We start from the raw sequence: 24,311 nt of genomic DNA on the forward strand, positions 1-24,311 counted from the left end.
TTTCTCTGTAGTTCACCATTTTATGAAATAGAGTCCCTGGAAAGAATTTCTCATTAATCCCCTTTCCCTTTTCTCTTTGCTCCAGCTCTTATCCAGGTTCTTCAGAAGTTCACCAATGACACTCAAAACTAATCAACCTAACTATAGATATATCCATGGCAAGCTAGAGCTGAATGTACAATGTGAAATGCATGCAGACATAGGCAAGAACCAGTTCTAAATGTGCTCTGCGCAAGAGTTTGTTTAGCATGCCTGCACAGTCCGTGCCTGCTTCATCATTGCTTCTAACTGTTACTGCTGTGTGTCAAAATCATACAACTACTGGGGCGCCTGGGTGGCGCAGTCGGTTAAGCGTCCGACTTCAGCCAGGTCACGATCTCGCGGTCCGTGAGTTCGAGCCCCGCATCGGGCTCTGGGCTGATGGCTCAGAGCCTGGAGCCTGTTTCTGATTCTGTGTCTCCCTCTCTCTCTGCTCCTCCCCCGTTCATGCTCTGTCTCTCTCTGTCCCAAAAATAAATAAACGTTGAAAAAAAAAATTAAAAAAAAAATCATACAACTACTCACATCAATATGGTTTGTTTGTTTGTTTGTTTGTTTGTTTGGTTTCTGGTGCAATCATAGCACATGTTTTTGTGGCAAAAAACAAGCAGTTTCATTTTTGAATCAAATAGGATTCTTGGGCTAATCTCAGAACTTGAGACCAACAATACCATGTTCTGTGTTGTAAATAGTCAGATCACAGGTGACCTTTCAGACCACAATCTGTTCATGAGTCAGAGATACTATTACTAGAAAGACGAAGCCAAAACTCTGACTTTGAGAGATGAGTTTCTTTCCTTTATGTCAGAAGGGACAAAGCATTTTCATTATTATTATTATTATTCTTTTATGTTACATTCCATTCACCTTAGATTGTCAGCCCATAAAGGGCAAGGGCAGCCTTTGCCAGACTTGAATTGAATTGTGGCAAATAGAATCATTGTAAATATTGTTTTGACAATGATGATGAAGAACTTGTTATTGTCTGCGAGGTAGACCTACTTCATTGACTTCAAGTAGTTTTTTAATTATTTTTTTTTTCTGTTTTTGCTTTGAAAAGTTGTAGGACTCTGTGATTGAGTTTCTCTGTGCTGTTTAAAAGTTGTAAGTAATGAATTTGTTGTTTGCATGGACAAACAGTATCAATGAAACTGAGGTATGGGTCTCTACTTCACAGAATGATTTTGCTTTCTTTCTACCTTCTTCACAGAAAATACTTATGACTCTCTATGAGGTTGTTTCTCACAGCCATTTAATTTCAAATGAATTGTTAATAGGTATTAAACTGATTATCATTATATGAAGGAATAACATTATGAATGATAAAAGGCAGCTATTTATGGTATGGCTTTCAAGATGGCTATTCTCTACACTTAAGATTTTCATCTTAGGTAAAAATTTTAAAATCCTTGACTCTAACTTAGGTTTATATGCATATTTGTTAATCCAAATTAATTTTTTATGTAATAGCAAATGGGGAGAGATGAACACAACACCATATTTGGAGCCAAGGAAATCCAAGGAAATCAAATCGAATAGTTGAAATATAAAAATTTTCCTGATGCCACATGCAGAAACGGAAACACACACACACACACACACACACACACACACACACACACACACACACAGACGAGAAACCCTGCAAAACCTTAAACCCAAAGGTGACTGAATCAAAGGTAACTGGTGGCATTGTGGACATTGTGTTGAGGAAGGACAACCAGGGAGGCATCCCAGAAGGCTTTACAGTGGCCCCGTTGAGGGATACAGAGAAATCCACCTTGTAATAGCAGGATGAAGCAGGACTGTCAATAGACTACTATTTTAGACTAACATTTCAGAATGGGTGATCGGGAGAGAGAAAATAGCTGGATTTGGTTAGAGGATGGCAGGATTACGGGTTCAGCTGGAAGTGTGCTCAGTTTTAGGTGCTTAGATATGGGAGCAGAGATCTACAATTTCCAAGTTTGTGTCAGATTCTGTGGGCACAGATCAGAACTGGAGAGAGACTTGGCAAACCATTTGTCAGCAGGTGATTCTAGAAGGCTTGGCTCTCTCTCCAAAAAGGAAGAATGTATATGGATAGGAAGGAAAAAGTACAGTTTAAATAATTGAAGTATTCATTAAATGACTAGAATGTACCTAGTGTGTAGTAAATTATTTCTGATAGGTGCTTTATTTAATCCTCCACTACCTTTTACAATTCCTTTATTGTTACCCCCATTTGCCTGAACAGGTAATGAATGCAGATTTTGAGAGATGCCTTTACTAAAATGAAAAAGCTAATAAGTGTTTAAGATCTGGGTTCAAACTCATGTCTCACAATACCAAACTTGATGCTATTTGCCTACACCCCAACTTTTATGCCTCAGCATCTTGGGCATAGAATGCTGGATGACACCAACATTTAAGAGAGCTAAGAAAGGAAGTTCTATAGAAGAAGGCTGGGGAGTGTGAGAGACCCAGTTCAAGAGAGGATAGACTCCTGAAGGCGATATGCAAAGTCACAGTTAGGGGACTGGTGACTTCAGTAGAGCAGTTTCAGAGCACAGTGAGGGCTGGATTGAGTGGTGTGAAGTGTGAAGGGAGGGGAAGAAATGAAGTCCATGGATGGTACTACTGTGTTCAAGAAGGTGCTGAGGGCTAGGAGAGAACATGCAGCCTTGGGAGTTACAAGGGCATTTGTGAGTAGTAGGAGCTATATACAGAGCTGTGCTGGGGATTCTGTGCGCTTAGATCTCTAAGCGGAGCAGTGTGGAATCACCAGGGTTGTGAGCAGGCGAGGTAACTTCATGAATGAAGAAAGGCAATTCTGGATGCAAGCTTCTTCTGAAGTCTTTTAAAGTGTTATCAGTCTACTGTCTTTTCAGTTGTTGATCTCTTGTAAGAGCTCTCTGAAAGTTACTTGAGATAATCTGTCAAGATATACAGACCCTTGATTATTTTTTGAGCAAACATCTTCTAGTACCTCAGTATGAGGTCATATGGTATTTATGGTTATAGTTAGAAAATGACATCATGGGGGCACCTGGGTGGCTCAGTTAGTTAAGTGTCAGACTCTTGGTTTGGGCTCAGGTCGCGATCTCACGGTTCATGAGATTAAACACTGTTGTCAGCACGGAGCCTGCTTGGGATTCTGTCTTTTCCTCTCTCTCTGCCCCTCCCCAACTCGGGTGTGCACACTCTCTCTCTCAAAAATAAATGAACTTTAAAAAAAAGAAAAAAAAATGACATCATGAATTAGTGCTTGTCTAAAATGTTCTAAGTTGGTTACTATACCATTATTTTCATCCATCTCATGTACCATGGGTTATGTTTTCTGTCCTGTGTTTTGATCTCTACTGTTAATTTTGTTTGGAGATTACAGAAGAGTTTTAGACCTCTCTAAAAGCCCATTACTTATGGCATGTTCTGATTTTTGACAGATTCATGTGTTTCTTCAAGCTTTTAAAGTACATTCACAACAGTAGCAATAATTTATTTTGGGGATTGGGGTTGTATCTAAATCTCACTGTCTAAGACAGAATTATAAAATGGATTTCCAAAATTGTGGTCTTTTAAAAACCATGCAGTCAAAGCATTTACTATCATTTTTTAAAACGTGAATTGCAAGTTCAATATGATGCTCATAGTATTTAACAGAACATGTCTCTTCTTTTTTCATGTTTTGGAGTGCATTTTTTTCTATTTCTCCATCCTTATCTCCTTTTTGACTCAGGCATTGCTCTCCTGGGGGGAATCACTGTGCTTCAACCTGTCTGTAGATCCTCAAGGTACCCAGAGGTGACTAACCCATACATACTTTCTCTCTGGTTTTAACATCCTAGTCCTGTCCAGCCCTGTGAAATGTTTCAGAAATCAGTCTCTAATCACTAGGTAAGGCTAAATGGTGACACCCTACTTACCCCTGGACACACACACCCGATTCCAGGAGAGTTAAGCCATATGGGGATTGTCATTGTGGCTCTGTGTTTAATGCTAGGAGAGGAGTCCAGTCATAGGTAAATAAAATGTTACTATCCATTACTACTCAAGAGACTGCTTTCATACCACATACTTGGTTAAGCTCTGGAGACATGCTAGTATAGTAAACAAATAGATGCAATCGCTTCTCTTGAGGAGTTTATAGTCTAGGGAAAAGAAATCTCTTTTAAGCAACATCATAGAAATGTAAACCAAGCTTCACAGCAAGAAAGAGAGGCATTCGTCATTTGTTATTGAAAACATATTTTTTGAGTAACTATCACGGGCGAGGTGTCTGGATGAAGAGTGAATATAGCAGTAACAATGGCACAGGTCTTTCCAGGGCTCTTCAGGAAATATCTTTGTCACACGGGTTATTGAGTGCTAGTGTTGATATTTTGTATTGTTTTAGTAAATTCCCTATCTTTGAAATTCGTATTTGTAACACTTATTTGACCTGGAAGTTGGTAAAGTATATAAGACTGACTCTCTTCAAAAACATGTAACATTTAAACATGACAGCAGGTTTTAGCTCTCCAAGTGTACTTCCTCTTCACATTCATTTTTCCTAGTCGGTAACATTTAATAGTAAGCAGTATAACTGGCTGTAACCAATATGATTATCTTCATATATTCTATAACATTTCTTGCAGTTATTGCCAGCTTTCGAGGAACGGTACCATATGGCCTGTCATTGGAAATTGGAGATACAGTTCAGATCCTGGAGAAGTGTGATGGTAAGTGGGCTAGTTACCCCACTGTGGTTTGAAGCTATATATCCAACCTCCTCACCACTGGATAGTTCGTAATGTTTACAAATTCTGTCCTCCTATTGATTTCTGGAATTTTTCCAGTGGTCACAGTGAACCATTTTTGACAAAGTTTGTTTCTTGCAATGTCTGGCTTATGGAAAAGCATGATTTGCTATTTTTAAGCTGATTTTATTGTTCCTGATATTATGTCTTTATATTCACTAGATGCCAACATAGAAAGCAGTTGAGGCTACTGTATTTGTGGGAGTTCATGATTCAGTGCCAAACTAGAAGGTCTTTGTCAGAATCTCAAGTGTCTTGTAGGTGCCCAAGACAGGAAGAAACATACATCCAGAGCAGAAATGACTTCTTCAAGGTTAGGTAATCAGAGGCCTTGGGGAAGGCTTGAGCCAAGGCCAACTCTGCTCTGGTCCTGCAATCCTCTCTCCACCCCTAAATTTGAACTAAAGTTATTCAATGCATTTGAAATGTTTGTGGAATATACTATAAGAATTTTATGACTATTACTTATTTATGCAGCATGTAACTCACTAAATCAAGATACTTAATATGTCCTCAGATGTTTCCATTCCTGTAAATGGACTTGAACTCTAGTATTTAAAAAGATCCCAGTTGAAATGACTACTCTTTTTTTCTTGTTAATAAAATGGCCACATTTTAAAGCCCTTCTAGTATATCCCAAAATACTCATTTTCTTCTGAAATGCTGTCTTCAGTAGGAATTTATAATATGATAACATCCATGAAACTGTATTCCCCAAAACAGAACTATTAAGTTCACTTATAACCTGGCATTAAATGGTGTTGATACATGAACATTTATTCTGCCCACTATAAATGAAATCTTTAAGAATACAGGTTGTCTAGGTGGCTCAGTCGGTTGAGCATCCGACTTTGGCTCAGGTCATGATCTCACAGCTTGCGTGTTTGAGCCCTATGTCAGGCTGTGTGCTGACAGCTCAGAGCTGGAGCCTGCTTCAGATTCTGTGTCTCCCTCTCTCTCTGCCCCTGCCCTGCTCGCTCACACTCTGTCTCTCTCAAAAATCAATAAATCTTTAAAAATTTAAAGAAAATATATAATAAGGTCTTTCTTGTTATTGCCAGATGCATTTTGTCTATGTTTACTTTGTGTACAGGTAAATATAAAATCTGTTTTGGAATGGTGCATAAAAATGGGCTTCGTAGCTAACAGGAGCTCCTTTGTAACCTAAAAACCTTTCTCTGTGATGTAATTGGACAGAGACCTCTGTATGAGATTCTTGCAGTTCTCAAAAAGTTTTGGTTTCTGTTAGAATAATTATTTAACATTGGATATATTTCTTGGGTATGTCTTTCAGGGATATAATAAATCCTGAGATATACAGTTTCTCCTCAATTAATTCTGCTTGCTTCAGACTGATTTTAAAGCTGTTAAGTATGACATTTTACAATATATCCGTTTCAGAAAACTTATGAGGAACAAAAATATTTAAATACAAGTTCAAATATTTCCTTTTAAAAATTCAGTTTGTTAAAAGGTCCAATTCAACAGAATATTTGTTACATGGTAAAATAATTTCTTACCAAGAAACAAAATGGTTCTGTGCTTGAGGAAATTCTAAGTTGAAAATAATACATTTATAGGGGGCTATCTATTTACCGTATATATTCATATATATGCTCTGTGCTTGTTTTAAGCAGTAAAAAGATATGTTACTCTTTAGGGATAGTGCTATACAATTGATACAGAATTGCTTGGAGGTTAAGTCATAGGCATTCTATAGAATAAAAATTAGGGTCAGATCATTACTAGAACATTTTGCTGATAAGAGTGCCCATCACTGTTATTAATGGATAACTGATTTCCCACTTCTTATGCTATCAGACTGATCCTAACCCTAGATGATGGGCTGAAGGATGTGAAAATTCACTCTATGACTGTTGGCTGAGCCCTATTGTTTGGCGATAGGGTCTGGACCTTGTAGTCAGGCAAAGACAGATTGGAAACATATTAAATCCTTTGCAGGTTCTTGAATTTCCCTGAGACATAGTGTATAGCCTTTTTTAAAAGTAGAGAAACTGTACTCAGGTAAATTAACCTGCCCTAAATAAAATAATAAGTAGCAAAGCCAGAATTTAAGCCCAATCCTTTGTTTCCAAACCCTGTGCTTCTATTATGCATGTTTCTATTTTTCATATAAATTTCCATTACAATTTTTAAAATACTTGTATTAATAGAATACTTAAACTAGTGGTCTCTTGAGCTATAGTCTAGCTTATTTCCAACCCCCATCTTTTCATACATAGAATATTTACATATAGGGTAAAATTCTATCAGTAAAGGACAGATTGATTTGTAATCACTTTTCTTTAAAACATTACAATGGTTTAATCAAAATAATGACCATGATTATTTCTCCACAGGCTGGTACAGAGGATTTGCTTTAAAAAACCCAAATGTCAAGGTAAAAAATATTACTCCTAACCATAATTACGGATTTTTTTTAAAAGTTATTTTACTTTATTTCATTTTACAGTTGTAATTACAGTTGGAACTCTTAGTTGAAATGCCAAATGGCAATTCAGATTTTCATAATTTTGAAAATTCCTTTGAACTTGGATTATCATTAAGACATGCTACTCAAGTGGTAATCCAACATAGCTCTTGCAATTTGTACTGAGAAGACCTTAATAAGCTCATTATATATAAACAAAATCTTTTTGAAGTGTTAGTTTAGCAGAGGGCAAAATTAAAATTCAAGGGGAAATTAAAATTCAGGGTAAATGGATATTCCAAAAGAAATATCAATTAGAGGTATTTAATCTTTAAGTTTTCTGTGGTATCATTTGTAAAATAGTGGTGTGGAGAAACACGTTTATTTCAGCAACCTTGTCCCTTTTGGGTTTGGACAGGTGAAACATGGGGAAACCATATTATAAAGAGCTTCCCCTTCTTACCATTCCAGACAGAAGCTAAGACTCCTTGTCCTTTATATGTTTATATACATCCTCAGGAATTATAAAAGGAAGTAGTATGATTTTTGTTTTACCTCTCATTTGTATACTTTATGACTTTGGAACTAATCCTTACTATTATCCGTGGCTCTGCTTTAACTTCTCAATCCTTTAGCCATGCTTCGTACATTCTGTAATACTCTCTTACATGTCATGTTCACTTGTTGGTTTAATTCTGGCTTTATTAGGATTTTAGATAAGAAATTGTATAATTTCTTATTCTCAAAATATAATGCAAGTAATCGAAATTCTTCTGCCTGCCTTTCTGCTTAACTATACCTTTTTCTGGATCATCCAGCTGTATATAATAACTGTATTTTTATTTATTTTTGGTCATTCTAAAGGAAAGCCTGAGGGGCAAAAGAGTATAGAAATTTCATATTTTTAGTATTTTAGTCCTTATTTAAAGTTATTTTTGGTCATCTGCAAGGCACATGCAAATATAGTTTTAGTACTTAATTATTTATTTAGAATAATTTTGAGAAAAATAGGACTTATTTCTGCCACTCTTCTAACCTCAAGTTCTGACTTTTTCTTATTAATTATAATTACTCTGTTTGTTAATCCTACCATTTTGAGTTAATTTAAATTTTGAAGGAAAAAATATATTTTTAACATGTATATCTGTTTATTACTGTTGTATGTACAGAATTTGCTTATTAAATTTTATGTTATCCTTGGATCCACAATGGTGATAACATATTCAAATGGCATTTGCTTTCCTAAATATTTATTTGAATTTGTCATTTGATTACACATCAAAAATCATTCAGAGGATATTGTCATTTAATGGACAATAAAATTGATGCTAATTTTTTTTTAATGTTGCTTCTTTCAACATCCCATTTAGAACAAAGGAACAATTGCCTTGTCCTGTCTTTTCTCTACAATAAAAAGCTTTAAGCTAGCGTGTGTCTTTTGTTTAATTTTTGTTCCATCAGAATGCAGCGTGCTGATTAAGTCCTGCTATGTTTTCATCAGAGATCTTCCATAACACATAATATATGTATTGTCTCCCGATTCACGGTGATTTTTTTGTGTGTCTGTATTTAAAAATAGCCACGAGTGTTTTAGAGAGAAGTAAAAGAACAACTACCAAAACAATCAAAGAACCTCTTTGAAAATCATGCAATATTAAAAAAAAATTTAATTCAGTCTAACATGCTTTCTATTCTATGCAGAATTCCTGAAAATTTTTAAATAACTCTGTTTTGTAAAGAATAGATTTTTGAGTGAGATTTAATTTTTTTTTTTTGTTACTACTATATTTGCTTCAGAGAATCCCTGAATTTGTAAACTAGTCAGTGGTGGAAAATAAAAGGAATGGGTCCAGTGTGATAGAGATGTTGTTTTTTCCTATTTCTGATATTGCTCTGGCTGTATGACTGTAGTGTATGCCTATGACTTGTGAACACCCTCTCCACTCCCCCCTACCCCCCTTATCCATCCACTAGCACCATAACCTTCATGTTTTCTCTTCCAGGGTATCTTTCCTTCCAGCTACGTTCATTTGAAAAATGCCTGTGTGAAGAACAAAGGGTAAGAAAGGAGTTTTATTAATGGAGGATTTTCACAGAACCATTGCTTATTTTAGAATTTGAAAGGCTTAGTAATTGTCTTGAAAAATGAACTATAGGAGATCATGCCATTGTCTGTGTTGTCTGGTGAGGGCGGTTGGTGGAGACAATTTAATGCAGTACGTCTATGTGTGCTAGACCTGAAGAGAGTCTGAGGGCACCAGAGGTCTCTCATTGTCCACAGATCATGGAATCAGCCTAATTGTAAACACAAGGAGTGGGTTCTTTTTGGTTTTCTGCTATATAGAAAAGCATGTCAGTCAACCCATGGAGTGCTGAGTCATGTCTCAAACCCTGGGAATTTCCTAGATTTACCATTGATTATAAGCACCCAAGTCTGGCTGTTTTTCCCTAAATGGGGATAATACCATGTTTTCGTGTCACCTCTTCACAAAGCCACTCTTCTATTTTAGGGAATGGAATTTCTGTACTTTGAGCTCATTGATCACCTAAGATTTCTCATATATTTTAAAAGTCTTTCCAGTCTGCAAAAGTTCTTGAAGTAGCTGTCAGGATAGCAGGGTCATTCAAATAAAATACCATAGTATAAAACGGTAGAACTTCCTTATTTAACTGCTTATCTTGAGCAGGTGATTCATTGTAAGTGGACTGTGGATTTGGATCCAAACATTTGCTGCCAGTGCCATAAGAAATATGCCCTGGATCACTGAATGATTGTCATTTTATGACAAAAGAAAGAAGACAGATTCAACTGCAAAAATTACATTTTTCTTCAAATAGAAAAAAATAGCAATTTATTTGAATTACTAAAGCACATTTGAAAGTATAGTAAATGAGATCTTCAAATTTGAGTTTTACCAAGAAAGTTCCAAGGATGCTATTTAAATGGATGATTCTTATATCTACTGTCTGTAAAGGTAGAGTACTGGTCTTAGTTCAGTGAAATAATCTCTGCAGGTGGCCGAGAATCTATGGTATAAATACATTCAGAGTTTCCTATATGGATAAAACTTAGAGTCTAGGAGATCCTTATACTATATGTCTTGTATGTATATGTCTGTTACTTTTTTTTAAGTTTATTTATTTATTTTGAGAGAGAGAGAGAGAGAGAGAGGCAGAGAGACAGAGGGAGAGAGAAACTCCCAAGCGGGTTCTGCGCTGTCATTGCAGAGCCTGAAACAGGGCTCTATCCCACAACACTGGGATCGTGACCTGAGCTGAAATCAAGAGTCGCCTCTCAACCAACTGGACCACCCAGACACCCCTATATGTCTGCTACTTTAAGCCATATTACTATCATTAGTAGTAGCAGTAGTAATTATTTAAAATAGATTAAAAATGTAATTCTAATATTAATATTTACCACTACTACTGTTTTTTTTTTTTTTTTAGAAAGTTACCCTTTTTTTGGTCTTTTAATGTTTATTTTATTCTTGAGGGAGAGCCCACGCAAGTGGGGGAGGGGTAGAAGGAGGAGGACAGAGGGTCTGAAGTGGGCTCTGTGCTGACAGCAGCAAGCCCAATGCGGGATTTGAATTCATGTACCACAAAATCATGACCTGAGGTGAAGTCGGATGCTCAATTGACTGAGCCACCCAGGGGCCCCTACTACTACTGTTTGAATAAATGTGTGTCCTTTGGGAATGTTGTGCAGCTGTAACCCACCAGAAATGAGTCAAGCAGAGTTATCAGTCCTTTTGGAATCCTCCCGCCAGGCTCACTTTGATGCTGTCCAGCTCCCCTCAAGTAAACCAGAGGAACCTCTAGAAGATATTTAAACCATAAGCTTACTCTTTGTTCTGACATTTCTGCTCTAGTGATCTGAGCTGGACAAGGTGGAACCCCCAAGGTCTCTACCCTGACCCTTAAAGTGTCCACCTGGGCAAACCCATGCAACCAGTTTTCCTTGTTGCCTTTGTCCCAAGCCCAGCCCTATGCCTTCAACTCTCCAGAGCAAAGGGCCACTCAGCCCACACCTTACACTCTGACCAAGGGAAAGAGAGGATGTTAGCAAAGATGATATCAGTCATCACTTGACCCGTTGGAAGTCCTGCCTCTCAAAGCAGATTGGGTGGGACATTATCAAAATAAATTCCTTCTTTTATTTATAAATTTTTGTCCTAGGCAGTAACTGGTGTGTATCTGACCCCCTTCCCTGAGCCTGAGGAAGTTTAAGCATGTATAAAGTTGTCTCAAAATTTAGTTGTGTAAGTTTAAGACTTGGTTGTGGGTTCTCTGTGTGATACAGGGCATAATGAACATTAAATAGCAGAGAACACTGAGGGTAGAGCCCACAATGATTTTCAAAAGAAGAAGAAGAATTTGTTATTGGAATTGATTGAGACCCTAGATTCTAGGACTATTAACTGGAAGAAAAACTTTAGTCTGAAAAACATTTGAGAACACATATTGCTAGATGATTGCTTTCCCAAAGAACTTGTTTAGGATTTTGATGTTACCTCTCTTACTGCAAGATTAGCAGCTTGGGGTGCCTGCCTGGGTGGCTCAGTTGGTTAAGCATCTGACTCTTGACTTTGGCTCAGGGCATGATCTCCTGGTTCATGAATTTGAGCCCTGCATCGGGCTCTGCGCTGACAGCCTGCTTGGGATTCTTTCTCTCCTCTCTCTGCCCTCCACTTCCCCTCACTTTCAAAATAAATAATAAACTTTAAGGAAAGAAAAAAAAAAAAAGAAAAAGAAAGATTAGCAGCCTGATGGCCCACTGGAATGAAATTGCTGCAAAGTATATCTCAGAGTAACTAAGCAAAATGTAATTTCAGGGGCAACTACTTATGACTACTGGAACATTGATTTTTGCTTTTGGTGTAATTAAGAGGAAACAGCTGCCTCGTTGAAAACGGAGATTTTGTGGAGCTTCTTAAAAATTTACATTTTGGTGGAACAAACCCCAAATCAACTTCTCACAGACTGAATTGCCTTTACATTCAGTCCTGGGTTTCAGAGCTATGTAGGGCTGATGGGGGTCCTTAAATTAAATTATAGTTGATGAACAGCGAGGCCACTTCTGTATTGTTTAATTGCTGCTTGAGGTCATGCCACTTTTTAAACGTTAACTGGGTTGTCGGGTTGTCCTGGAAATTCATAGTTCCCTTCTTGACCTTACATCTGATCATTTTATAATCTTTGTCTCCAAATATTCATCATTTAAATTGCAACAGCTGCTTCAGAAGCAAAATACATGAGCTACCATTTGCAAATGCCACATGTTGACTTGAGAAGAGGTTCTGGATATGTCGCAGTTCATATACTACGGTTTACTTTTATTTCTAGGTTTAAATCCCGGTTTTCCATTTTCAGCTGTGTTTCCTTAAGGTCTAGAAAGAAGGGAAATATTAACAGAGCAGGTATTTTAACAGCACTATGAAATGAGGAAACAAGGCTCTCTTGGTAAAGATTTTAGTTTTCTTACTTGCTGTCAAGAAGACTTTACAAAAGACAATTATACACCCTTTGGATATAACATCACAAAGGAGCTACAGACCAGTTATTAGCCTCATGCTAAGAAGTAATTTTCCCTTGATCATCTAGACAACCTGGTTCCCTGTCTTAAGATGTTGTTACCTTCTACATATTAGATATTGTCCTTGAAAAAATACATACTCAATGTTAAGAAACTAATCCATCACATAGCAGGTAACACTCTTTTGAAAAGTTGTAATAATAGTCACTTAGGCATTTTCACTTGAAACAATTTGAAAAAAGAAACTTGAGGTGAAGAGAAAGGTTGTTATATGTCAAAGATAGACACAAAGGGTAAATGAAACCTTCTAGGTTTTTTTTTTTTTTGGTCCCTATCTTCATGTATCTTCTCAACATCAGAACCACTGTATATATCCTAGTAGATGTTGGTATGAATGTTTTCCAGTATGGTTGTGACTTGTGGAGAAAAAACAGGAAGAATATATTACCCTAATCAGAGAGAAGAACATTGTGCAATGGATGTTCAAACATTTATGATTTCAGAAGCTCTTAAGCTCTATGATGCATGATGATATTATTAATATACTAATCTTTTTTCATGGTCCCACTTACAGATAATAAAAATGAAGTGTTAATAAGGTCAAGTGAGTGTTCAGGGGCGTCTGGGTGGCTCACTCGGTTGAGCATCAGACTTCGGCTCAGGTCATGATCTTACAGTTTGTGAGTTCGAGCCCCGCATTGGGCTCTCTGCTGTTAGCACAGAGCCTGCCTCAGATCCTCTATCTCCCTCTATCTCCCTCTGTCTCTCTGCCCCTCCCCTACTCGCGCACTCTCTCAGAAATTAATAAACATTAAAAAGAAGAGCAAGGGAGTGTTTAATCTGTACCTCAGTGTGTAGATATTTATAACACTAAGTCACTTTGCATGTTTGGAAACATAATATCCTGATCATTGAACAAGTCTGTCATTGTCTTTGAGTCCTATGGTCATAATGCTTAGAAAGCAAAAGCCATCTCATAGTTGATGCGAGCTTGGTGACCTCATGTTACATGAAGGCTTTTGGGTTTGGGGAGGTTAAATGAGTTGTTCAGCGGTCAAATTGTGGCTGGAGCAGAACTCTTCTGTTAATGTTGCTTCTTACCACACTCTTCAAAGTTGACATTGATGAAGTGGGTGGTCATTTTGGTATTGCAGTGCCATAACCCACATGACATCCCTCACACAGGTCTATGATAAGATCCTGATTACTGTGTGCAGAATCCAAAACAATTAGGCAGTTTCCTTTTCTAGTTTTATCTTTTAGAGGATTTAAAATAAAATTATTGTCAATGATAATGACCTGCGTACTTTGTTTTTCTTTTTTAATTTCACAGACAATTTGAAATGGTTATTCCCACTGAAGACTCTGTTATAACAGAAATGACATCGACATTAAGAGACTGGGGAACCATGTGGAAACAGCTCTATGTGGTAACTTTTTAATGGCATAGTTTTTCGGATAGAGAATTGTTTTAAGGATACTTGAACAAGGGTAAGCACTGACTAATAATTGAGCACCTGCTCTGAGGCACTTGTACTCCTCCAGAAATTGGAGATACAGAGCCTTACAAGACATAGTCTTGTTGTAATCTGTGTGTCCACTAATCATGTGTTTTGTGAGTTCTTATTCAAACTGTAGGAATGTAAAACATGATTTTTCTGGCATCTAATCAAATAGAATGGTTTACATGGAACTTGTGTTAGGCTTTCTGAGTATTTTTGATCTTCAAAGAAAAAGGAATTCCTTTTCAGTGCAATTGGAGTATTGGTGGCATTTTATTCTAATTTTCTGTAAATGATTCAAGTGTACTGAAAATGATAGACTCCTTAGGCAGAATGAACAAGAATATTCTAAATATATAAGGGAAAGGAATGTTTCTTGAAAACAAGGGGGGGGGTCCATGTTTGGGGGTTATGTTTTTATGTACGTATTTACTTATTATAACAAATTGTCTTTATTGAGAGCTTAACTGTGTTGCAAACCCTGTAGAAGTACTCTATATGCACTATCTCATTTAATCCATACAACCACTCAAGGAAATTGTGACCATGATCATTCCCAGCTTACTAATGAGAAAAATGAGGCAGAGAGTGAAGTACAGTACTTGCTCTGAGCCAAGCAGCTGGAAAATGGCCGAGTGTGGATTCTTAGGTGAATCTAGGGCTCTCACTTTGGGTCTCTGAACATGTCTGAGGAAGATGAATGCTATTTCTCCTTTTATTTTCAAAGACATTTATAGAACAGCTTAATCATTTGAGGGGATGCGTTCAAAATACAAAGGTGTACTTAGCCTGACAAAATGATTTGAAACAGCTTGTCAAAGGGAAAATCCAAATTAGTGAAGGACATTGGCACAGAATGACAGTTTTTATTGTCTGTTACATATAAAATGCAATAGGATATTTCACTGAAGCAAGAAAATCTTAAAAATAAAACCCCTTTTGATGTTGGATTTCTCTGACCATGCCCTCCTAGAGCTGGTGGCTTTAGGACTCACTACTAAAATCCACAGGGCAGTCTGAGATGAAATGCCAGTCTAAGCTTTGCTGGAATGAGGTAAATGCAAAGTCAAGATAACTGAACTCAGGGGCTCTGTGCTGAGAGGCAGCAAAGGAAATGCAGATCTCCCTTTCAGATTTTTTTTTTTTAATAGGAAGAATATAAAATCCAAGTATTATTTCACTTAACATAACATTGTACATAATATTAACGTGGAAATGAAACTATCTGAAATGTTCAGGTCATTGCATCATTTAAATACCCAACGTATGAGTTATAAAAATAATGGCAGTGTAAGTGTCATCCATTTGTGGAGCTAGAGCACCAGCACTTTCCCTTTTATGAGGCTGCTTGTGGGGAACAAAGTTGAATTTCCTCTTGATTCTGCCTTATCTAGCTATTTTTACCTGGTTTTCAGGTTGCAGGCATCTATTTTGGGGACATACTTGATTGGCTTGAAAAAATCTCTGTGTTGTAAGCTCTAGGAGTAACCTTCCACCTTTTTAATGTCCTGAGTAATGGAGATGGAGAGAAAGTTATTTAAAAGTTCCCCCAGATACTGGCATGGTAGTCTGTTATGTTAGGAACAAATATGAAGTTTAACCTGGAGAAAGCAGATTTTTGACCTTGAACATGGGGTTGACTTGGCTATTTATGTTGGGCCTTTTGGTTTCTCTTTTCCTGATAAGAGTGTTTCAAGCCCAATGTTTTAGTTCAGATTCATCATACTTGAGCATCCATGTTCTTTTCCAGTGTTTTTTAAGGCACGCGGATTCTCCACTGGAAGATGTTTGATGAGGATAATAATATCTTGTAAATTGTAAGCAGTTTATGAGATAGACTTAATAGTAGTAGAACATTTAGCTTAAAAGCTCACGGTAAATACTTAAGAAGTGCTAGTTGCTCTTTTTAATGTCATTGGTAAGAGCCTAAATAATATTCTTTAAAATATCACTTAATAAAATATCAGGAACGTAACCACAAAAACCTTAGGAGAAATACAGCCGCCATCTTTTACTAAGTACTTCTGTGCAGGCCTTTGTCTCAATATTTTATATCTTTCTTCCCTGGGGCTCTGCCAGATTGTTTTTATTCCCAAATCTTATCAGAGATAACCTATTCAGGGTCCCACTCTAACTGGTGAAACTTGAGTCTGAAGGTAGATCTGCTGCCCCAGAACCTATGCTCTTTTCATTTTGAGGCAAATGAGAACTTCCCCATTCTCTAAAACACTACAATACCCACAGTTCAGTTTTGGCTACATTTCTGATGCATTGCAGGAACTTACAGATAATCTTTTGTTCCAGGTGTTTAATATTTTACCCTACCCTTTTCATTTACTGTTAAATCAAGAGGATTTTTGATGTTTCTAAATAGTCTTCATAACTGTCCAGTTTTTCAAGAATCATCATTTTATGACTAGCTGCCAGACCAGATAGGTACTGGTTCCACACATTAGGAGAGCAGCTTTGCTGCTCAGGGCTGAGGTATGTCTGTTTTCCTAAAGGGAGAGCTGACCAGCTGGTTTTCATTTTTCTGAGGGAACCAGCTTCCTTCTCATCTTAGCGTTCTCTTAACCTTAGGTACTAAAGGGGACATCATTAGAAAATTAAGCCCATCCTGCTGCATGACTACAAAACACCTTCCCCAAGAGCAGGGAAGGTGACTCTCACCCTGTGACAGTCACTTCAAGAGGGAGCTGCCTCTCCATTTTCCTGCACAAGACTTGACTTATTTTATATCTTCCTTATGTACTTTCTTTGACTCTAGTGGACCTTTCCTCGTGACCACTGACATCCTCAAGGTTTTCCTGATCTTACCTGATTGTTTCCCATGACCTAAACAGAATCTACCTCTCAGGATCCACAGTATATGACCTCCTATAAATCACATTATTTTTTCATTCATTCTCCAGCGGCTGGGGCTGCCCAAGACAGACACAGTGTCTGTGGTTGGGAGCTTACACCACGTGGAAAACACAGACACTGAGCAGTGAATTACTAGAAGATTGCATTACAGTGTCTCTTTAATGACTTGTATGGGTGTGTATTACATGAGTAAAGAGTGAGAATAGAAGAGCAAGCTCAATGGAGTGCTTTAGGAGTTAGGAGTGTGATTATTTGTATCTCAGAAGACCAGGGATAGTATTATGGAGAATGCTTCGTGTTTCGCCAGCACATTTGTTTAACCTGCACAGTACATTAAAACACTTTAAGTCAGCAAGTATTGATAAGGCAGAAGACATGTCATGATTTTTTTTAAATAAAATTAGAAAAATGTGTTCTGACTGAGCCTCTGTACCTACCCATCACACAGAACTTTGATAGTTCTAGAAGTTTATCACTGTAGAGAACTTCAGATATATGAAAATCTCAATACTTTAATGTCCTGTATTAATGTTTTAGTCGAAAGTTAAAGCATAGCTTCTGGTTAAGAAAGATGAAGGGCAGATATTGAGAAATGGTTTTTGCCCTAAGCGCATGGGTAAGAGATGTAGAGTAGCTTTTGGTAAAGACACAATATTTGTAGAGGGCTTATTCTGGACCAAGCCATATTAATAACGGCCAACGTTTACGTGATATTTATTCTAAGCCAGGCATTATTCTCACAGTTTTAGCATATGAACTCATTAATCTTTACTGTGACCCTACCAGGTAGTTATTATGATACTCCTTCTACAGATAAGAAAATACACACAAAGAGGTTAATTGCCAAAGGTTTTTCAGCCAGAAAATGGCAAAGCTGGAATGCAGGTTAATGAGTTGGGCTCCCGAATCTGTGCTCTGCGTCACTGTGCTGTACTGCTCTCTTCACAAACATTGTCTCCAATCCACAAAACAACCTTATGGGGAGATCATACTGTCTCTGTTTCACAGATGACAAAACACACTCGCAAGGCCTATAAAACTAGTAAGTAGCAAACCAGGATTTGAAGCCAGGAGTTTAACCCATCTTCCTTACATTAAGCCGCCTTGCTTAATGAATTTCTCAGGGGAGAATATCTTGAATCTACATGAATGTTTAACAAGTAAGAGGGAAAACACCATTTTTTTTTAGAGGTCTGACTAGTGACCAGAGAGTAGCAGTGAATGAGTCTGAGAGCCCTCGGTGTACCCAGCTTATGATGGGAAATACAGTAAACATTAAGAGCAACATGCAAGAAATAATTAGGAAACAGTATTTTCCTCTGAATTGGCCTTAATTGTATGCAGCCAGTTCAGAGAAGGGGGATGAGAACATGGGCAAAAGTTATCAGGGAAGATTCCTGACAGAAGTGGAATTCAGGTGGAGCCTTGAAGGACATAGAATTGGGAGAGAGCTACAGAGTTTGAGATGGAAGGGGAGACAGGGTGTGCAGACTCCGGGTACAGAGGTGTAGTGAGGACGCTGTCTGTGCTGGGGAGTCTTAGAAGTGAGGTACACTCTTGGGCAGAAGAGCAGCATCGTGAACCTGGATGAAAGCGTGTAGAGTGGCAAATGTAATTGACAACACGAGGGGAGAGGTGTCTGTTGACAGAGAATCTGTCAAGCGCAGAGAGGGTAATAAGCAGGAATTAGCCTTCCCTTTCCTCCACGGCTACCTCACAACTCACTATGGGGACTGACCACCGATTCCACATTTTTGTCCTTCCCAGAGAAATGAAGGCGATCTCTTCCACCGGCTGTGGCACATCATGAATGAAATCCTGGATCTGCGGCGGCAGGTGCTGGTGGGCCATCTGACCCATGACCGGATGAAGGATGTGAAGCGCCACATTACTGCCCGCCTGGACTGGGGCAATGAGTGAGTACTGTCCATCACGGGGGATGGAGGGTGTCTCTGGTGACAGATGCCACTTAGGTGTGAGCCACTACTTGGTAGTATCTCCAGAAAACACCATATGGGGCTTTTTCAGCTTTTTTCCGTTTGTGTGCTTAGTGCAGACTGTCACTGGTAGAGCTGAGCACCGCATCCTCTAGGGCTGGTAAGGGTGACAGGAAGTTGTTTGTTCTCTAGTGCCCTGTGAGGTCAGATGGCATGCATGTGCTCACGGAATATGAAATGTTTACAGGGATCAACCAGATATGGCTTCTGCTAAATAGGTCTTATTTAAAAATAGGCTTTGGGTTTGGCATGTGTATTTGCTTTTAATATATACCACTTCCGTACCATGGTAATATGTCACCAGAGTAATCTGGAGGGAGACACTAATGCTAACAGCTCCCATTAAAAGTCTTAAAACAGGTGCACCGGTGGGGCATTCATTATTGCCCTAATTCTGCCTGTGTGTATATATTAGGCTCTTTGAGGAGCTGCTTGGGAGAACTCCGTAAAAAGCAGACCAAGATTTACTTTTAAATAAAACTCTAAGTGACTAATCTAAAATAACAGCCAAGCACTGTGGTAAATCTCATCACTTAAAGCTCTAATCAAGGCTCATGTTGTACTAATACTAAGTATGAATGTTAATATGTGAGTGAGAAATTAGAATAAGCTTTGACTGTGATCCTAGGCTTGTTGAAAGAAGTTAAAAGATCCCTCAATGTCATATTTGATCATGTCCTCCTTCCTTTCCTCTCCCCAAGTCCCCATTTGCTGTTTGGACCTTGAAAGGATCTTAGGACTACAGAATGAAAGAAAGGCAGGCAGAAAGGGAGAAAATGGCCGGGCATATACCACAGATAAATTTGCTTCTTACTGAATCTGGAAAAACTGATTTGAAACTAGTGTGCTTTTTTTCTCTGAGCATAGGAAATTATTTTATCAGAAGCCACTTTTTCTTAATTATTCTTTTTTATTTTTACTTTTAATTTTCAAATTTTATTTAAAACCAAGTTATTTAACATATAGTGTAATAATGATTTCAGGAGTAGAATTCATCTATTCACTGCTTACATATAACACCCAGTGCTTATCCCGAGTACCCTCCTTCATGCCCATCACCCATTTAGCCCATCCCCCACCCAACACGCCTCCAGCAACCCTCAGTTTGTTCTCTACGTTTAAGAGTCTCTTATGGTTTGCCTCCCTCTGTTTTTATCTTATTTTTCCTTCCCTTCCCCTATGTTCATCTGTTTTGTTTCTTAAATTCCACATCTGAGTGAAATCACATAATATTTACCTTTCTCTGGCTGGCTAACTTATTTCGCTTAGCATAATATACTCTGGCTCCATCCATGTTGTTGCAAATGGCAAGATTTCATTCTTTTTGATTGCTGAGTGGTATTCCAATATATATATATATATATATATATATATATATATATATATATATATATACACACATATATACATACACACCACATCTTCTTTATCCATTCGTCAGTTGATGGACATTTGTGTTCTTTCCATAATTTGGCTATTGTCAGTAGTGCTGCTATAAACATTGGGGTGCATGTGCCCTTTTGAATCAGCACTCCTGTATCCTTTGCGTAAATACATAGTAGTGCAATTGCTGGCTCATAGGATAGTTCTATTTGTAATTTTTTGAGGAAATTCCATACTGTTTTCCAGAATGACTGCACCAGTTTGCATTCCTACCAGGAGTGCAAAAGTGTTCCCCTTTCTCCTTGCCAACATCTTTTTAAAAAATGTTTATTTATTTATTTTGAGAGAGAGCATACATGCACAGTGGGGGAGGGGCAGAGAGAGAGAATCCTAAGCAGGTTCCACGCTGTCAGCGCAGAGCCCGACTAGGGGCTTGATCCCACGATCCTGGGATCATGACCTGAAACTGAAACCAGGAGTCAGACACTCAACTGACTGAGCCACCCAGGCACCCCTCAGAATTCACTTTTGATTCTGCCAAGATATGACCTAATATAGGTATGAACATATGAACCTCCTAACACATTTTAAATCTCATTCTCACCCAGAGTCCTTCTGCTGTTTTGTTGAGCAAGATGTGCCATTCAGCCTTTTTACAGATGACCAGTATGGTAGCCCTAATTTATTTATCTCTAGGAGATTCATTCCTGTGGGGTGTAAACAACCCGAGGTGTGGAATGGCAACAAGACACTGAACTAGGAACGCTGCTTTTTTAAGACGTGAGGCCAATTCCTGAGCCCTTCTTGACTTTACTTTCTTCATCCATGGAAGGAGTAGGTTGAACTCGATAAGGTGCAAGGGTCTTTTCGCTCCAGGGCAACATGATTCCAAACACATAACGTTTCCTGAGGAACAGAGCTTGGCAGCCATTTGTGCTGAGCCTTCTGTCTTGTGTTGTGAGATGAGGCAGCCCGGGCAGGGTAGATCTAATGGTTGCTGGAAGGGGACCCATACTGTCTATCATGTGTTTCTTTTTTTATTTTGAAAAAAACTTTGAGTTTTCACTGAATTATATTGGCTCTTAGTCATTATGGTGGTCTAAGTTTAAAAAGTAGTTTGTAAATAGGAAGAAAGTTGGATGAAGTAGTTTATCAAAAATAACTTGGAAATGTAGAGCAGGCAAGAAGATGATACTTTTTCAGTTTTAGGAAGAAAGATGATGACAGAGGGAAAAACGTTAATTATGACTGAATCATGACTCAGTTTTGACTCACGTAAGTTCCAGCTTGTACTTTGGGCAGTTCTGTGGCTAATTTATGGTAAGTTGGTAAAACATGGATGCATGAAAACGAGCAATATAATTTATATAGCTCATCCTCAAATTCATGAATTTTCTGAGGTCTCATTTTATTTTCTTTGAGCAGTTATTTAAAAACAATTTACAGCGCACAGATTGTGCATTTACCTTATTCTTATAAGTATAAATTAGTTTTCTTATTGAATAGTGCTAAATGAAAAGCAAATTCAGATAATTCTATTCAATGTTAAGCTAGATCATACTGTCCTACAAAATTATATGTCAGCATGTAGATCTCTGGATGAACACAAGTTAAGAATGTTCGATCTTGGTGGACAGCCTCTCGTTTGCTGGCCTGCCTGCCACTCCCTTGTGGTATATTCAGTAAACTTCTGTCTCCTTTCAGGAAAAACAAAAAAGAATGTTCAATCTCAAGTTATCTATCACACTGCTGAAGAGTGGTAAAGGGAAGCCCTTAGGATATGGGATGCTTGAGAAGAGGAGGAGGAGATACTCATTTTATTCCCTAACAGGGCCATGAAAAGAAGTGTTCTCACCTGGAGGCATCAGAGTTAAAATAACGTACCTGTTTTTGTTCCCCATAGCATCCTGTGCTGTCCTTTGACTTTCCTGCTAAGATCATATGGGAGGGAGAATCCATTCCTCCTTCTTTCCTGATGTCCAGGAACAATTTAATGACTGCATTGATATAGAACTTGACCCTCCCCTCCCCACTCTGGTTTCCTGTATTCTGAGAGTTCTTTTTCCATTTTCTCCCTTCCCACTTTGCCTCATTTCTTTTTATTGTTTTTAAAGTTTTTTTTTAAATGTTTATGAGAGAGAGAGAGGGTGAGAGAGAGCGAGAGCATGAGTAGGGGAGGGGCAGAGAGAGAGGGAGACAGAGAACTCGAAGCAGGTTCCATGCTGTCCATGCAAAGCCCAACATGGAGCTCGAACCCAAGAACTGTGAGCTCATGACCTGAGCCAAAGTTGGACACTCAACCGACTGAGCCACCTAGGCACTCCCTTCTTAGAGGTTTTAAAGCCCTACCCCGATCCTGTTCTGTGAGCTAAGAAACCAAACAGTGGGAGAATTACTCTTTTAAAAAAAATTTTTTTTAACATTTATTTATTATTGAGAGACAGAGAGACACAGAGCACGAGCAGGGAAGGGGCAGAGAGAGGGGGAGACACAGAATCTGAAGCAGGCTCCAGGCTCTGAGCTGTCAGCACAGAGCCCGACAATGAGGCTCGAACTCATAAACTGCGAGATCATGACTGGAGCTGAAGTCGGATGCTCAACCGACTGAGCCACCCGGGCTCCCCGGAGAATTATTCTAAGGATATACCTAGGAATTAACAAAACAAAATAGAAACAGATAAAACTCTATTCACATAGCTGGGACTCCAGGAAGCCAGAAGTTCAACATCCAAAGCCTTATGAGAGAAAGAGACTTGCAGGTTACAGACTTCTGGGGCCCAAAGCCCAGGAGGTTTCTGGACTTCATACCTGCTCCAGAACCTGTGCAGCTCGAGTTGGTCTTTATTCATTCTATAGTGATGTAGCAGCTGCTCTTCACATATCTTTTCTTCCTCATGTCACATGGCTGATGCTCTGAATTTCTAGGTCCAAATACTCAAAGAAGGAATCTCATTGAAAGCCAGTATCTATTATTCCTCTTTAGACTGAGCATTTTATACCAGCCTCTTAAAGCTACTGGCCAGCCCAAGGGTTATTTGTCTGCAGGTCAGGCGCCTATGTGTCAGCCAGTCAGGTGTTGCTTGGGAAGGGGAGATGGTCAGATGACTAGACAGCCTCAGGTCTTCTGCGTGCCTCCCAGCAAAGAATACGGGTGGGACAGTTTCTCATAGGAGTTGTGGGTGAGGTAGGTGGCATGATTCATATGTGGTCATAAATCTTCTTTCCTTTGCTAGATAATCTTTCCTCAGCAATACTGACCTGGTGTCAAACGATGCCTTAACATTGTAGTGCAGTGGTTCTCTCTTGGGAGCAGGTAGCGAATGGGAAAGAGACCCTCTCAGAACCCCTGGTGAGGTCTACCAAGGGGGCTGTGTTAGTATGCTAGGGCCGCCATAACAAAATACCATAGACTGGGTGGCCTAAACCACACATGTATTTCCTCACAATTCTGGATGCTAGAAGTCCATGTTTAAGGTGCCAGCAATTTCAGCTTCTGGTGAGGGCTTTCTTACCGGCTTGCAGACAGCTGCCTTTTTGCTGTGTCCTCACATGACCTATCCTCTGTACCTGCCTAGAGAGAGAAATCTGTGTATTCTTCTTATGAGAACACCAGTCCTATTGGATTAGGACCCCACCCTTGGGACCTCACGTAACATGCGTTACCTCTTTATAGTCCATGTCTCCAAATATAGTCATTATGGGGTTGGTCTTATTGGACTCCTACAAAAACATTTTGGGAGGACATATTCAGTCCATAACAGGGAGACATGGTTATTT

The 24,311-nt window shown here is 38.6% G+C and overlaps 1 protein-coding gene across 4 annotated transcripts in view; it reads left to right on the forward strand.

The window, feature by feature from the left end:
• Nucleotides 1-24,311, forward strand: part of DOCK4 (dedicator of cytokinesis 4) — a 434,929-nt gene that overhangs the window by 181,425 nt on the left and 229,193 nt on the right. For all 4 annotated transcript variants that reach the window (XM_086692336.1, XM_086692356.1, XM_086692348.1 and 1 more), the window contains exons 2-6: nucleotides 4,656-4,739; nucleotides 7,178-7,218; nucleotides 9,252-9,307; nucleotides 14,121-14,217; nucleotides 18,922-19,070. In XM_086692336.1, the coding sequence (XP_086548462.1) occupies nucleotides 4,656-4,739; nucleotides 7,178-7,218; nucleotides 9,252-9,307; nucleotides 14,121-14,217; nucleotides 18,922-19,070 (427 nt within the window). The remainder of the gene's footprint in view (nucleotides 1-4,655; nucleotides 4,740-7,177; nucleotides 7,219-9,251; nucleotides 9,308-14,120; nucleotides 14,218-18,921; nucleotides 19,071-24,311) is intronic.

Source organism: Puma concolor, chromosome A2 (assembly GCF_028749965.1).
Source record: "Puma concolor isolate L17-30 chromosome A2, mPumCon1.1.hap2, whole genome shotgun sequence".
Lineage (NCBI taxonomy): Eukaryota > Metazoa > Chordata > Mammalia > Carnivora > Felidae > Puma > Puma concolor.